We start from the raw sequence: 16,698 nt of genomic DNA, 5'->3' as shown, positions 1-16,698 counted from the left end.
TTGTTGTGCTTTCAAACTGCTAGGTGGGCAGGAGCAGGGACCGAGCTACGGGCAGGGACCGAGCAACGGGAGCTCACCCCGTCGCAGGGATTCGAACCGCCGACCTTCTGATCAGCAAGCCCTAGGCTCTGTGGTTTAACCCACAGTGCCACCCGCATCCCATATTATTATTAGTAGTAGTACCAGTAATAGTAGTAGTAGTGGTGGTAGCATTTATAATCCACCCATCTAGCTGGGTTTCCCCAGCCACTCTGGGCAACTTAAAGTACGTATAAAACATAATGAAACATCAAACATTAAAAACTTCCCTAAACAGGGCTGCCTTCAGATGTCTTCTAAAAGTCAGAGAGTTATCCATTTACTTGACATCGAATGGGAGGGCATTTCACAGGGCAGGCGCCACTACCGAGAAGGCCCTCTGCCTGGTTCCCTGTAACCTCACTTCTCGCAGTGAAGGAACCATCAGAAGACCCTAGGAATAGCCCACCTGCTCATAAATATATTTCTATTCTGTTATAATATGGAAGGGACAGTCCATTGATAAGAACTGCCCTGCTTGGTCTCACCTGAAGGCTGACAAGACAGAAAAATGTTTACCAGCCTGACACACACAAACATCTCATTCTGTTCCTTTTAGGGGAGGACTATAAGCTAAGTGGCAGAGGATGTGTTCTGCATGCAAAAGGTCCCAGGTTGAACCACCAGCATCTCCAGTGGGAGGTTGGGAAAGACTCCAGTCTGAAATCCTGGAAAGCTGTAGACAGTCAGAGTATGTGTACTGAACTAGATGTTGTTGTTGTTCAGTCGTTCAGTCGTGTCCGACTCTTCGTGACCCCATGGACCAGAGCACGCCAGGCACGCCTATCCTTCACTGCCTCTCGCAGTTTGGCCAAACTCATGCTAGTAGCTTCGAGAACACTGTCCAACCATCTCATCCTCTGTCGTCCCCCTCTCCTTGTGCCCTCCATCTTTCCCAACATCAGGGTCTTTTCTAGGGAGTCTTCTCTTCTCATGAGGTGGCCAAAGTACCGGAGCTTCAACTTCAGGATCTGTCCTTCTAGTGAGCACTCAGCACTGAACTAGATAGTTTGGTTAAAAAGGGAAGTGCAGAATTTTAGAGCTGAAGGGACCTCAGAGTTCACCTTAGCCTCACGTTCCTATGAATCCACAAGGACATTGGTGTTTGCTTCTTCTCTTGCATGTCCTAGAACTGGCCTACAAGGAACCTTTACTACGTAGGTAGTTAAAATGCTTCCTTCCAGGTGCTGCAGGATTTCAATTCCCATCACCCCCAGCCAATTTGACCAAGGATGATGGGAATTGTAATCCAACAACATCTGGAGGACCACAGGTTCCCCTCGGTCATGCCCATCTCCTAAAACCACTTGAGCAAACCATCACATATTCAGTTAGAAAGAGCCCTGACAGAACAGAAGCAAGGAATTCAATGTAGGAAAGCCTCTCTCAACCTCTTATACTTCAGAATACAATGGAAAGCTGGCTAAATGAACAGCTGGAGCAACAGCAGAAGTATCCAGCTAATTCAGCCTATAAATCCAAGAGGCGTGCTGGTTTATCATCAGATTACAGGACACACTCTGGATTTTGTTTCAGGCAATCCAAGGTGGAATTAAGAAGTTGCATGAGCAAAAACACAGGGCTGTTGCCTAAAAACCAGCCATGTATCAAAAGACATTATAGGGGCAAATACAATTTACAGCACATCTTATTACTAGACATAATGAGGGAAGGGGGGGGGCAAAGAGATGCTGTTTTGCAAGTCGGTGCCTATTTTCTTGCGACATTTTCTCCTGCCTTCAGAAGTAACCAGGATCGCACATGCAACAAACCTCTTCACAAAACACGCACTGATATATTTCCTCCTATCTCCATCACAGTTCCGCGAATGCTTCCCCCCCCCCTCTGCCTCATGCATAAAAAATATTTTGCATTTTTTTTTTAAATTAAAAAAATATATCATCTTATTCTGGGAATTATGAACTAAGCAACCCTCTGCATTCCACCCACACAGACACACACATTGTTCAATCCAGTTAGAACAAAATGGCGCAGCTGCTGCTTGATAGCAATGAACATTCACCCCATTCACTGAAATATGCATCGTGAATGCTTCAGTCGCTGAAGTTTACCCTCTCGGGGTGCTCCATCATGCCTACTTTTGTGCTGGCAGGACAATAGAATTTTCAGAAGATTAGCTCATCGCTATCAAGACGAGTAGCATCAACGCTTAGTACTTATTGGTCACATTTGGACTCTGCCTTTCCTATAAGGCAGGAACATCCAACAGGTAGATCTTGATCTACTGGTAGATCACTGGGCGTCTGTGGTAGATCACTGCCCCCCCCAAGAAGCTCAACAAGTTTGGCTCCCCCCAGAAAAGCTCAACATTTTTGCCCTGGATCCCTAAAAAACGTGGTTTTCTCCTAAAAAAGCTCAACAACTTCAACCTGAAACCCCCCCCCAAAAAAATGGGCCTTCCTCCTTCCTAAAAAAAGCTCATCAACTTTGACCTGAACCCCCCAAAAGGGGGTAGATCACTACCAGTTTTTAACTCTGTGAGTAGATCGCTGTCTCTTGGAAGTTGGCCACCCCTGCTATAAGGCAGAGGTAGCCAACCTGTGGCCCTTCAGATCTTGCTGGATTACAGCTCCCATGATCCTCCAACACCCATCTGCCCCAGCCAGTATCACCAGTGGTCTCCAGCAACACCTGGAGGGTCATGGGTTCCTCACACCTGGTGTAAGCTGACTCGCTGTAAGACAGCTTCCTATGGCCCTAGCAAGGCTGTGAAGCAGCTCGGGCTCAGAGTGACAGGCTCAAGGTTGTCCAGTGAGCTCCATGCGAGGCAGAGGTCTGAGCCAAGCCAAAGTTCTGCAAACTACATCACCCAGTTCACACCGTATTGTTTTATGTCATTGGAAGGAGCAGAGCCCTAGCATTGTTCTCTCTTGGGAGAGTGGTTTGTTTGTTTTTTTAAGTACAGTCGTACCTTGGACCCCAAAAGCCTTGCAAACGTTTTGGAAGTCGAACGGACTTCTAGAACAGATTCCGTTCGACTTCCGAGGTACCACTGTAATTGCCTTTAGGTAACAGTTTCCACTGACTTGACTGCCAAAGGATGAGCCCCGTTCACTGCAGACAATTCTGGGGCATCTTCTCCAAGATCTCTAGAACTTGATTAACTACAGACCCCCCTAGAACACATTCAAAGGAGAAATTTAATCAACAACAACATTTCCTACCATCTCTACGTTTTTCAGAAGCAGTGGGCAAGCTGTCCTTCAAGAAGTTTGCCCACAGTTACTGATTTTCAAATTGTGGAACCCCCAATAAGAGCGCCAGGGTTTACCGCAACAGTTTGAAAGCCACTGATTTATTTTTATTTTTTAAGTTGACAAAGTAATGGTTATTAGCAATCACCACTAACCAACACACCCCTCCCCTCCCCTCCCTGTAAATTATTTCCCCAGAAAAGCAGTCAACTCTACTCCCGATTTATACTCCAGACAGACTTTCTGGCTAATGTTTTTCCATTTGCAGTTTTCACCCTTGTTCCTAAAAGCGATAAATTCCCAGGAGGAAATTCTGTTGTAGAAGATTCAGAGCCTTAATTGCCTTCAAGGTGCCACGAGACTCTTGGCTGTGCCTCCCAAGGGCAGCCAACACCTCTCTTGTACTGACTTACTCCAAGCAAAGGGCTGATAAGACATGTTTCCTTTTGCACTGAGCATGAATTTGACTTCTGGCAAACATCCCTGTACTGTATATAAATACATCCTATTCTCTCTCTCTCACACCCCCCCCCAAAAAAAAACATACTGGGGGAGGGGGGGAGACACAGAGAATCCTGCATTCCATCATAGAAAGCCTATAAACCACCTTTGGTGCAACCAATTGTCTCCGAGCTCAAAATACTTTCAGCCTCTTGGTTTGAAATAGAAGAAGAGAAGATTTGATATCCTGCTTTATCACTACCCGAAGGAGTCTCAAAGCGGCTAACATTCTCCTTTCCCTTCGTCCCCCACAACAAACACTCTGTGAGGTAAGTGGGGCTGAGAGACTTCAAAGAAGTGTGACTAGCCCAAGGTCACCCAGCAGCTGCATGTGGAGGAGCGGAGACGCGAACCCGGTTCCCCAGATTACGAGTCTACCACTCTTAACCACTACACCACACTGGCACTCGGGCAGATAGATGCAGGCTCTGTTTATACCAGTAGCTTTCAAACTGTGTTCTCTGGAAGCCTAGTCGCCATTCCTAAGCAAGAAGATCAGCAGATGAAGGTTCTCAACAGAAAGCGCTCTCTCTCTCTCTCTCTCTCTCTCTCTCACACACACACACACACACCCTAACCCTGCAGTACACAATTACAAAAGACACATTCTAGGTGTGCTCTGTCAGCCTGCAGACAGCAACAGCAAAGTCCATGAGGCCGCGCTGGTATGCAGCATATGCACTGACCACTGGCCTAGAATGCTATCCCAAATCCTGGACTGCATAGGGATTCAGAAGATGTGCAAGGGCCCCCTCCAGGGACAAAAATCAATGTAAACAGAGCTGCCCCAACGCAAGGGAGCTTGGAGCCACCGATTTAGACAGCCAGTTATCATGGGAGACAAACCCCCGATTCAGACATCAATTTCATTCCGTTAAGCATTCCATTCAGGCGTGATGTCAAAGCACAACTGCACTCCAGGTAATTTTCAGGAGATCAGTAAGTGTTTCTGACTTCCACTGGCTTAACGAAAATGAAAACGAAAAGCCTCCCTACCCCCCCCAAAAAAAAAAATAGGCTAATGAAAATATTAAAAAGAAGCAGGAGGAGGTTTGTTATGTGAAAGGATCTGTGTGAAAGCTCCAGTTTTGGGAGTGAAAACAATACTGTGGACTGAGTGCATTTTGGGGGGGACGGGGCTTTTTCCTGAGCCATGATTCTGCGCATGGATTCAGTCAATGGAACTCTGGTTCTAGTGGAAACCAAATAGAACCCTCCAAGCCTCAGGTCTCCCAACGCTGGTTCTATATAGCAGCTTTTGTCAACCTGGTGCACACCAGATGTTTTGGACTACAACTCCCATCAAGCTCAGCCACCACATAAAGGTAAAAGGGACCCCTGACCATTAGGTCCAGTCTTGGATGACTCTGGGGTTGCGGCGCTCATCTCGTGTTTCTGGCCGAAGGAGCCGGCATACAGCTTCCGGGTCATGTGGTCAGCATGACTAAGCTGCTTCTGGCGAACCAGAGCAGCGCACGGAAACGCCGTTTACCTTCCTGCCGGAGCGGTATCTATTTATCCACTTGCACTTTGACGTGCTTTCGAACTTCTAGGTTGGCACGGGGATTCGAACTGCCAACCTTCTGATCGGCAAGCCCTAGGCTCTGTGGTTTAGACCACAGCGCCACCCGCGTCCCTCAGCCACCACATACATACCCTATATACTGACTAACTCACTCCTGGCATATATGCTTCTGCAAGGCTGAAACGGGGTTGGTCCAGGCTTACAGTTTACAGCAGATGCACCGCATTACACTGGTTCTTTTGTCAAGAACCATTGATTTTGCCCACCTCTGATGTACCCGCTAATGATATAGAACCCAATAGAAACTCTGAAGGTTGTAGGTCAGTACCTCAGTCCCAGTCCCTTACATAAGGATTACAGTCGCCAAAACAGAATGTCTAGTTTGGGGGCCAGACGACTCGAAAGTCTTATTTTTTCAATACGGCTTTTCGGATCCTGAGATTCATTCCGACTGTGCAGATGAAGTACAACTGATAGAATTCTACAGGATGCGTTGCTAGCATGTGAAAAACTGTCAAGAACCGAGGATCCCCAGGCATGCGCCTCCAGACAGTGGAGACGTCAGGGGCCATCCTGGAGCCCGGGCATCTTCAAAATGTTCCTAGCACCTGGCAAGTTTTGAATGCTGGCGACTGGTATTCAGAAGAAATACCAGCCTCTGCCTGTTGCATCATGGCTAGTAGCCTTTTCTCCCATGAATTTGTTCAATCTTCCTTTAAAGACATCTAAGTTGGCAACCCCAGGGAGGCAGATTTGCCTTGGGGGGCTTCCAGTTGCCGACCTCCATCTAAAAAGGCATCCAGTGGCTCTAATGCCAGCAATTGTTTGGGACACACTTCCTCTTCAGAACCATCGAGTCTTAAACTAGACTCTGATCTTGCACAAAAGGTCCATGTACAATTGAATAGACTGAACTTTTATCTGCTGTGATTTTTACTGCCTTGGCCATTATGGCTAATAACACAACACCAGGGAATTTGGATGCGGAATTGCATTGGCATTATCTGCAGAGCAGCAACACCCAAAAGGCTCCTGCAAGATTGTACATTAGCAGAAGCAATCTTTGCCCTACAGATTGGGCACATAAAAAGCTGATTAGATAACTTTTTTTTTTTAAGGACCAAGGACTGAGCGCCAACTATTGGAATTTTATATATGCAACAAAATATGCTTGATCGGGCTCAATTTCATGTCTCTCCGCACATGAAACTGAGAAAACATTATGCCAGCTAAATCTGCAACCACCAGACTTTAAGAACCACTACCAACCTGCCTGCACTTTGAGGCCATCAAACAAATCCCTACACACATGTCTACCTGCAAAAAACACTAAGAGCCAGATTGGCATAGTATTTGGAGCATCAGACTAGGACCTGGGAGATCAGGGTTCAAATCCCCATTGATTACAATGGGACACCATCCAAGTGTCTTTTCTATCCAGTATCTACATTCTTCATGTGCCTCCTTCATGAGAGGTCTTGAGTCAGCAAACTTTTTTCAGCAAGGGGCCAGTCCACTGTACCTCAGACCTTGGTGTGGGGGGCGGACTATATTTTTGGGGGGGAGGGGGTAGGGATGAACGAATTCCTATGCCCCACAAATAACCCAGAGATGCATTTTAAATAAAAGGACACATTCTACTCATGTAAAAACACGCTGATTCCCGGACCGTCCACAGACCAGATTTAGTAGGCGATTGGGCTGGATCTGGCCCCCGGGTCTTAGTTTGCCTACCTATGGTCTTGAGGATAGCCACACGAGAAAGGGCCTTTTCTGTGGTGGCTCCCTGTTTGTGGAATGCTCTCCCCAAAGAGGTTCAGCTGGCACCAGGAGAAAATGTTCCTCTTTGACTAGCTGCTGTTTGGCTGCTTAACTTCCTATGGCCTTTTAAAGGTATTTGTGCGGCGGCCGGGGGGGGGGGGGGTTGCTGGTTTGTTCTGCTTTTGTTTTATTATGTATTTTGTGTTTCCATTTTGTATTTTTATGTTGTGAGCCAGCCTGGGATCTTCTGATAAAGGGCACTATATAAATTCAATTAATTAATTAATTAATTGTGCATTTCCAGATGTTTTCCTCACAAAAACCACCCCAACACCAGAGCAGTACCTGTTCCTATTAATTTTGCTGACATGTTAAGAGTGCAATTTCACAGTTCTGATAAGCCAAAGCTGTCACCCAACCCTCTCGCCCTGCTGTATTTACATTTCAGCAAACGAACTGCAGCTTACAAATCTCCCCCCACCCAATCCTATGGTCAGCTTTTTAGAATCATAGGATCGTAGAGTTTGAAGCGACCCTGTGGGTCATCTAGTCCAAACCCCCATAATGCAAGAATCTTTTGCCCAACATGGGGATCGAACCTGCGCCCCCTGATATTCAGAGCCTCATGCTCTAGCAAATGAGCTATCCCAGCTTGGCCTGATCATTCTTCTTCTTCTTCTTCTTTTCTTTTTCAAAATACACCCACGCTTTCCTACCGCACATCTGGAAATGCACATTGCCCGGGAGACGGAAGATGTGCAGATGTGAGCAGCTTCTGGAAGCAGCTTCACCTACACAGACTGGAAAGGGAGCAAGAAGAAGAGGTGGAAAAAAGAAGCAAGCAAAGTGAGCACAATATTGATTGGTAAGGGGGAGGAGCAAGGAAATCAGCGCCAAGTCTTCTGCATCTACACACACACACACAACCACTCCTGTTTCCTTGGCTCATGATTCTTGCCTGCCATTCCTATGTTCCCAGTCTCTGTTCTAGCCCCGAATTCACTCCCTTCATGGCATGCCACTCACTGGTGTGGTGATTTAATAAGCTTGCATTGGGTGCTCACTGCCACCAAGCGAAGCCCCCTTCCTAGACCTACCCCACTATGTCTCAACGGGTTTTTTGTTTGTTTGTTTTTAAAGCAAAGGCTTAAAACAGTACCTGTACACTAATGGAAGGACAGAATCATTTATCCCTCCGTTTGCTCATCTCCCATGTGCACACATGGGCATCCAAATTCACACAACCATCGCAAAACATGGGTTGTGGCACATCTGGGTGGCAACCAACCAAAAGGCGCTCGCCCATGTCAACAATACCTGCTGCGAAAGACTAAATGGGTACCAGGAAGCATTTCTGTGCAATTGCGTGTACAATCAGTTCTTCCTGGGAAAGTCCGTACATTTATTTCACATGCACACGCACACACACATGCCCATCGTTTCTTTCATATGATTCATTAAGTACACCAGCTTCCTTAGAGGAACAGAGTTCCTGGAAAAGAGAAGATTTAAACTATGCGGAGCATTTCTCTCTCCTATTTGCACACGTGCTATAGGAAGCACACAGCCTTCCAAGTCCTCGCAGCTCATCTCAAGGGAAACAATGGAAAAGATGCTACTCCTCTCCCACCTCCCAATTCACCTGCCTGTGCAGTCATAAAGAGGCCGCTCACCTGGCTCGTCCGCCCGCCCCTTTCCTTCCCAGCTTTCACTCTAGAGCCCCTGGCTTTGCTAGGAAGCAGAACCTGTTATTGACAAAGGACCATCCAGCAAGCCCCGTTCGTCTCCCTCCTCCTAACTCTGCGTTTTATTTTGTTTTTTTGCGTTTTCGATTTGGGAGGGCTAGCTTAATCCAGAGTGGGGGTGGCGGGGCGGGGAGTGCAGAGCTTGTCGGGGGGAAACCCCCACGGGACCCCTCCCCCTCCCGGCTTTGCATTTACACACCGCTCCCAACCGGAGGAACTGGAGCTCGAAAGACTTTCGCTCCGAGCAGCTTTGTTGGCAAGATACCACCCTGGTCCCGTCCCCCACCCCCCAAAAAAATCGAGATGAAGCGATAACAAAAAAGGTTTCTTTCAAGTCCCAATATCTCTTTTGCAGAAAGGGAAACACGCATTTCGCTTTCTTTCTCCCCAACCCCACCTCGTCTACCGTGCCCATGCAATGCTCTGGGTTTGTTTTTTGTTTTTTTGCAAGGCAACCTCAGCCACAGAAAAGCCTTCGTTGCCCCCCCTTCCTCTCCTGCCCCCCACCCTGGTTTCTTCCCCCCTCTTCTCCCCACCCCGTTTGCAAAAAAAAGGGGGTGGGGAGGGCGGGGATGGGGGGAAGGGACGACTTCCCTGTTTTGCAAACCGGAATGCAAAGCGGGCAGGGACAAAGAGTGCTGGGGAGACGCTCCAAAACGACACCCGAAGGACAACACGCACATAACACACACACACACACCCCGGAAACACGCGTGCATTGCTCAGCCACTCTCTCTCTCTCCTGGCGCCCGGCTTACCTCTTCTTCCGAAAGTCCATAGACCGGCTCCACCAACCCAGTCGCCATGGATCCGGAGGGCTGCGGAGGAGGGGGCCCCTCGGGCAGCGAGGCGAAAGCCAGCCAACGAAAGGAAAGCAGCGGCGGAGGGGTGTCCCTGCAAGGCAAGCGATGCACCACCAGCACGACAAAGAGGAGAAGGAGCCTCGGAGCTTTCTCTCTTCCAGCAAGAGTCAGACGGCCAAATCCAGGTGGGGTTGGGGGCTGGGGGAAAGTGCAGCTTTCCTTTTTCCCGGCCACCCACAACAAGAGAGGGAAGAAGTACGTGGGAGCGCGGCGTGCAAATGCGGGGTCAGCAGCCTGCAGCTGTTTCTCCTCTTCCACCCGAGCTGTGGGAGTGGAGTGGTGGGAGGAAGCGATTGAACCACCGGGGAATCGAACCCGCGACCTAAAGGTTCCCCTTCTTCCTGCTTCTGCGCCCGGGCTAGAACGGTTCTATTGCAGCCGCTGGCGAGCAGCACGCAATCAAGAGCGGAAAAAAAAACCTTTCCTTGAGCTCCGGAGCTAAGAGAAAGCAGGGGGCGGAGCTCCCAAGCAGCTCGCGGAGGGGGGGGCGGGCAGAGAGCCCCGCCGGGCCAATCGAAAGCGCTATCAATAATGGCAGGCGGAGCTTGGAGTAACCAGTGGGGTAGGTTGCCTCGTTTTCCACCCCCAACTACTGTACAGCTCTCTCACTTTGATTCTTCTTCTTTTTCCCCCTGAAGAGTTTGGGAGGGGAGGGGAGGCTCGCTAAGGTTCAAAGGAAGGGAAAGGTGGCAAGGGATTGAATGCAAAGCTGGGGGGCTGCATAGCTCTGGGCTGCAGGGGAGGGGAAGGTGCGGGGTTTGCAGATCGGAAGGCGTGGGATACATTTCCAAAATTTGCACTTTTGGTAAGATTGTTGCCCGGATACAAATATAAATGTGCACCTGAGAAACATGGTTAGGCTCCCCTCCCGTAAACGAGCTCGTGCGGGTGTTTTGCTTTGTTCTTAAATAGAAGTAGCAATTGCTCTGTTTCATTTTTATTGTTGCGTGTCCTTTATTTACACGAGCACACGGTTTCTCATTCCAACACGCGCGCGCGCGCGCACTCCGAACTCATACAGCGCTACGTTCGGCTTCCCGAGGCGGACTCCAGAGGAGAAGGCGCCTCCCAATGGCCACGGTGAGGAATTGCAAGCTGTAGCCCGGGGAAGGTGAAATTCTCTCATTTTTCTAAAGGAAAATCAATGCAAAACCAGATAGGTGTAATAATAACGATTATAAAAATCTGGGCTGACCTAGGAGGGCTCTCTTTTGTTTTCAAGCTTTGGGCTCTGTGGGACTGTGTTTACATGGCACCTTTATCAGGTCGGCAAATCTCTTAGGTTCTGTTTAAAACACCTTGTTCCTCCTGCGCTCCAATGTTTGAGTTAGAAACAAAGGAGGACGGTGTTTGAACGACAAACAAGTTCCGCTGCCGTGTGTTTGTTTTTCAGTCTGTTAAAGCACTTTTATTCACAATATTCATTGGGCCAACAAAACCTTTATTTTGGACACACGCTCGCATAGCGGTGTACACTGCAAACATCTTCACTGATCACTAACTTTCAGGAGTCTGTCTCATTGTCATGCTTTTGTTTGAGGTTGACTGCACTGAGATTATACGTGGGAAGAAGGAGGGGGAACAATGACATTTTTGGGGGGGGGGGGTGGTAAACTGGATTCCGAAAGCACCAGAGAGCAAAACTGGTGATTCATCCCTATTATAGAAAGCAATTTCCTCACCTTTTCTAAAAACCAGGAATGGGAAGCTTCTGTGTCTCCTAGGGACCACTCTGTTCTCCAAACAGGAATGGAACAGAACGGTGTTACAAACCAATCCCCCTTTCTAGATATCTTTGTCTGTCTTCTTGAGAGACAATGCAGTGCACCTCCAGGGGTGATGTCAAACCACTGGAGATTCACAGCTCCGGCTGTGACAGCAGAGTAATCCATAACTGCTGCCTCCCACGTTGTTTTTTGCTGCATTTGCAGCACCAAAGTGACCCCTCTGGGGCACAAGGCTAGGCAAGTGTGCATGGAGGTCCTGGGCTGCCCAGACAATAAGAACCCGTCTCGGCCTCACTGATGTGCTCCAAAGGAAAGCATAGCAATACATTTGGCATCTGCCGGAGTCGGCACAACCACCTTAGGGACTCCACTCCAGATTTGTGTAGGGTTTACTCTTTAACCTATTCTTCTCCCAAAGATTGGTGAGCTACAAGCAATTTGCCTTACTGTTAGATAACTCACGGTTTTCAACAAGCCTCAGGTCGGTGGTGCACTAGGTATGGAGGACCTGTAGTTGGAGTCCCACCAGCCCTAGGGAACATGGCCAATGACCAGGGATGATGGAAGCTGAGTGGCTGCAGGTTGCCTATCCAGGACATAACATGAGAAGAGCTTTACTGAATAACATCCCCTTCCCCACAGCATCCAGCACATTGACTCTGAAATACGTAAGCAGAGAGCAAGAGCAATCATCTTCCCCACAATGTACAGTCTCTGAGCTTGCATTTCTATTTATAACTGCCATGGGTTAACACTGCAATCCTACACCTGCTAAGCCTCACTGAACACAATGGAACTTACTTCTGAGTAGACATGCTAAATATTGTGCTTTAAGCAGGCAGCTAAACCTGCCCTTTGTCAACTTGTCTAGTCTCTTTTTAAAGCTATTTAAACTAGTTCATTGTGCTTTGTTTCAACAAATGCTTCCTTTTAACTGACTTGTTGACACTGGTTCCTAGTATTATGAATGTAAGAGTGAGTGTAGGAGAGAGAGAGTTCATTTTTCTTCACACTGCATATTTTTTGTATATCTATTTCGTGTCCCCACTTAGGCTACACTCCTATTATGCACTTACCTGAGAGTAAAGCCTGATTTGATACAGTGGGGTTGGTAACTTCCAAGTAAACATGCCCGAGATAAGAACATAAGAAGAGCAGGTTGGATCAGGCCAATGGCCTGTCTAGTCCGGCATCCTGTTCTTAGAATGGCCAACAACTGTAGGAAACCTTCAAGCATATGAGCAGTTTTCCCTCCTGCATTTCCCAGCAGTGGTACTCAGAAGTTACTGCCTGCGACCAAAAGGCATACTTTTCTTCTCCCTTCCTCAATCTCTTCCCCAACTAAGGATTATGTAATCCAGGTGAAAGGGAAGTGGATGGCACTGTGGTTAAGAAGGCTTGCTGATCAGAAGGTTGGCGTCCTGAAAGCAAGATGAGCACCGCAACCCCATAGTCGCCTTTGACGGGACTTAACCATCCAGGGATCCTTTACCTTTACCTTACCTATGTAATCACTGCAGATGGTGACAGCAGTCACGAAATTAGAAGACGCCTGCTTCTTGGGAGAAAAGCAATGACAAACCTAGACAGCATCTTAAAAAGCAAAGACATCACCTTGCCGACAAAGGTCCGTATAGTTAAAGCTATGGTTTTCCCAGTAGTAATGTACGGAAGTGAGAGCTGGACCATCAAGAAGGCTGATCGCCGAAGAATTGATGCTTTTGAATTATGGTGCTGGAGGAGACTCTTGAGAGTCCCATGGACTGCAAGAAGATCAAACCTATCCATTCTGAAGGAAATCAGCCCTGAGTGCTCACTAGAAGGACAGATCCTGAAGTTGAGGCTCCAGTACTTTGGCCACCTCATGAGAAGAGAAGACTCCCTAGAAAAGACCCTGATGTTGGGAAAGATGGAGGGCACAAGGAGAAGAGGATGGCAGAGGATGAGATGGTTGGACAGTGTTCTCAAAGCTACTAACATGAGTTTGGCCAAACTGCGAGAGGCAGTGAAGGATAGGCGTGCCTGGCGTGCTCTGGTCCATGGGGTCACGAAGAGTCGGACACGACTGAACGACTGAACAACATGTAATCCAGGTAACTGTAAGAGAAATGGAACAGACTTCAGTATGATGCAGATATTCTTGGTGTGTTTCAGTGGCATAGCAACCCCCGCCGGAGCCCAAAGTTGTTGAGCTTTGGTTAGGAGAGCCACCAAAATTGTGTCATTCTGCATTTCCATTGTCACCCTTCAACCTCCCACCCCCAGCTCCTGCCTTCCTGCACTACTGGTGTCTTGAAGCTGTTTTTTTCCAGTGTGTTTTCCAGCCTCCCCCGCCCTCTAGCTGCTCACATCAGCATGACTTCCTTAGTGTCAGATTTGGTTCTGTGTCTGTTCACACCAGGGGTGTTGGCAGGATGTTGCCACAATTTAAGAAGGATATGGACAAGCTGGAACGTGTGCAGAGGAGGGCGACCAAGATGAACAAGGGTCTGGAAACCAAGCCTTATAAGGAATGGTTGAGGAAGCTGAGTATGTTTAGCCTGAGTATGTTTAGCCTGGCAAAGAAGATACTGAGGGGAGATACGATAGCTGAGAATGGAGCCCCTGATTTTGACTAAACATCAAGAAGACCATTCGGACGGTAGTGCAACTGAATCCCTCAGGAAGTTATGGATTCCCCTTCCTTGGAGGTTTTTAAGTAGAGTTTAGATGGCCACCTGTCACAAATGCTTTAGCCAAGATTCCAGCATTGCAGGGGGTTGGACTAGATGACCCTTGGGGTTCCCTTCCAACTCTACAATTCTATGACCTGCTTCCAAAGGGAAGCTATCCGGGATGAGTGCTGCAATCCCTAAACTTCTCACTGCTTGGCAAGGTTCATGGCAATATGAACAGCATTGGAATAATAATAAAAAAAGCAATGGTGTGTTGTTTGCTTCTTGCCTTTGCTTGTCACCCAAGAGAAATGGAAGCCTGTCAATTGAAAACCTGAATTTTATAGCTATTGAAAGGCATGCTTCCATTGAATTAGCCTGTGTTTTTAATTCTGCATTTGAAGGGTAAGAATGTGACGATTCACCAAAACATGCGCACAAAGAGGCTGAAAGAGAGAAGCACATGATCGCTTCACATATAGACATAGGGAGAGGCAAGGAGGGGGAGACAGAGTTTCTCTGTTGTCCCCCACCCCATTTCCCAATGTCCCCTGTAACAGGATGGGATAGAATTTCCTGCAGAAAGGTGGAACGTCTCTGACTGATGAATGGGTCTACGATACAAATGCAGAGAAATTAGCTCTCTCTTGCACACAACAGCTGGGTGATTGGCTGGCTGGTGCCTCAGCACCTCATTCATCACAGAGATCACTGGTTTATTTTCTTGCTGGGACTACATGCATAATTCCTCTTTAGATATTATATTTAGGGTAATGGATGGCACTGGAGTGAATACAGGCCTGCCGTTGCCTTGTGCGGCGCTGCCGACATCCACGCTGGTGATTGATGGCAGGTCTGCGAGGACGTCGGGTGACTTACATCCTCTCCTGTACCATAAGCCCATTAATTATTCACAGTTCCCAGGCAGGAATCAGGTAGGATATAAACTCCAGAGGGGCCATGAAGCCTGTGAAGCATGCAGGAAGCACAGAGGTGGCATGTCTGTCCGGAGGTCGCTCTGAGGATGACCCTTATTGTGAGAGAGACAGCGGGAGTGCAGCCCTGTTTACTTCTGCTCCATCTCTCCTTTTGACAGACTTGGTGGGGTGGACTTTATTACAGTGGTTCCATTCTGTCCTGAACTCTGGCATACCTGGTGGTAAGTCCTGATAGCACACACACAGTCCCAATGGCAACACTAGGGAATAGTCAGGCAGTCCAAACGGCAAGGTCCAATACAATGAGCAACATCCAAAGTACAATCCGTAAAGTCAGGTTTCTGCCGCTGCAGAAGATCCAGGTTGGGAACACCTGTCAGGGACCGTGCTGAGGAGGGCTGCACTGAGGAGGGATGGTGGGAGCTACCCTCCTCGCCCTGATCCTGAATCTTCCCAGGAACAGGAGGTCAGCGTAGATTTGGAACAGTGGTTTGCGGGGGTGGGGTGGGGTGGGCATAGTTCAGAAGGCAGAAGCTGGGAAATACTGGACAGGGAACAGCTAGAAGAAGAATAAACACTAGGAGAGGGAGGGTTAACAGTTTCACAGTCATTGGACAGCATACCTCCACCACCCTCCCCAAAGTCAAGAAGAGCTCAAAGTCTCAGAACAGAAAGCACAGAGGGTACAAGCTCAGACTACAAGATGTAGGAGTGAAATTGATTAATGGGGCAGAAGGGGGGAGTGAGCCTTAATTGGGAGCAATGTCATTTCTAGTGAGACACAATCTGTTGTCTCTGACTGTGATTATTAAATAATCTAACTGGTAAGATGTTCCTTTCGTTTGATCTTCTTATTTACTGCTGCACAGAGGAGGAAACCAATTCTCTGAAGCCTGACAACACCTGGAGACAGTCCAGAAGTCACAGTCCAGTGGAGTCCCTCAAGCAGTCAAACCGTGGTCCATCAACAGAGAAAGTTTAGCAGATACAGAGTCTCTCTGCCTTGCTTCACTTTTATCCTTCCCATATTGGATTGCTGCACCTTAGTTTGCTCCAGCTGAGCAGCTGTGTCTTTCCACTGTGAACCTCACTTGCCCTGAGCCTAATCCAGCTGTGTGACCATGCCATACCTTCTCCCAGACCTAGTGAGTCCCATGATCTCCACCTGGTCCACTAATGAGCTGGGCTGTGTTCCCTTGCGTGCCTCAGTCTCCTGGCAGTGTGCTTCCTGCTGTCCTGGTGCCTCAGAGTCGGCCATGTTCATGGAGATGGGGGCACCTCTGGTTCTGGTGATGTGTCCCTCTTCCCTGGCTCCCCTGAACCGTTGGCTGCCCCTGCAATGTCCTCTGATATCCCGTGAGTACCTCCTAAGTCCCCCACTTCCCCTTCCCCAGATTTTAGGAATAATTACAGGCAAAAGAGACATGGACTAGAAATAGAGGGTTAGTCCACCATGCTGGACACATTGGCTTGTTGTTTTCCCAGTCACCAACCCTCCCTCCACATAGGAAAGAACTTTGTCTGGTTTGTATTTTAATGCAAACCTACCGAACTTGCACTTCCTGAAGCAACACATGAACCAAGATGCAGCTGTCCTTTGAAAAATCTGCACTTCTCTGAATTTTGTGATGCAGTTCTACAAACCCCGCCCCCCCATCAAAAGAGGTAGGGAAAATGCAAATATTCAGGGA

At 48.1% G+C, this 16,698-nt stretch overlaps 1 protein-coding gene across 4 annotated transcripts in view; it reads right to left on the bottom strand.

Annotated features, from left to right (window-relative positions):
* The window catches only part of NEDD4L (NEDD4 like E3 ubiquitin protein ligase), a 253,666-nt gene extending 243,899 nt beyond the window's left edge, over positions 1-9,767 (bottom strand). For 2 of the 4 annotated variants that reach the window (XM_033164294.1, XM_033164296.1), the window contains exon 1: positions 9,584-9,766. In XM_033164294.1, coding sequence (XP_033020185.1) covers positions 9,584-9,631 — 48 coding nt within the window. In that variant the 5' untranslated portion in view covers positions 9,632-9,766. Of the gene's footprint in view, positions 1-9,583 lie in introns of all 4 variants that reach the window. The other 2 variants (XM_033164293.1, XM_033164295.1) reach the window with 2 other exon arrangements.
* Between the last annotated feature and the right edge of the window lie 6,931 nt (positions 9,768-16,698).

The sequence above is a fragment of the Lacerta agilis genome, chromosome 11 (assembly GCF_009819535.1).
Source record: "Lacerta agilis isolate rLacAgi1 chromosome 11, rLacAgi1.pri, whole genome shotgun sequence".
Classification (NCBI taxonomy): domain Eukaryota; kingdom Metazoa; phylum Chordata; class Lepidosauria; order Squamata; family Lacertidae; genus Lacerta; species Lacerta agilis.
Note: the sequence above shows the minus strand (reverse complement) of the source record. Positions and strands in the feature narration are given on the sequence as shown.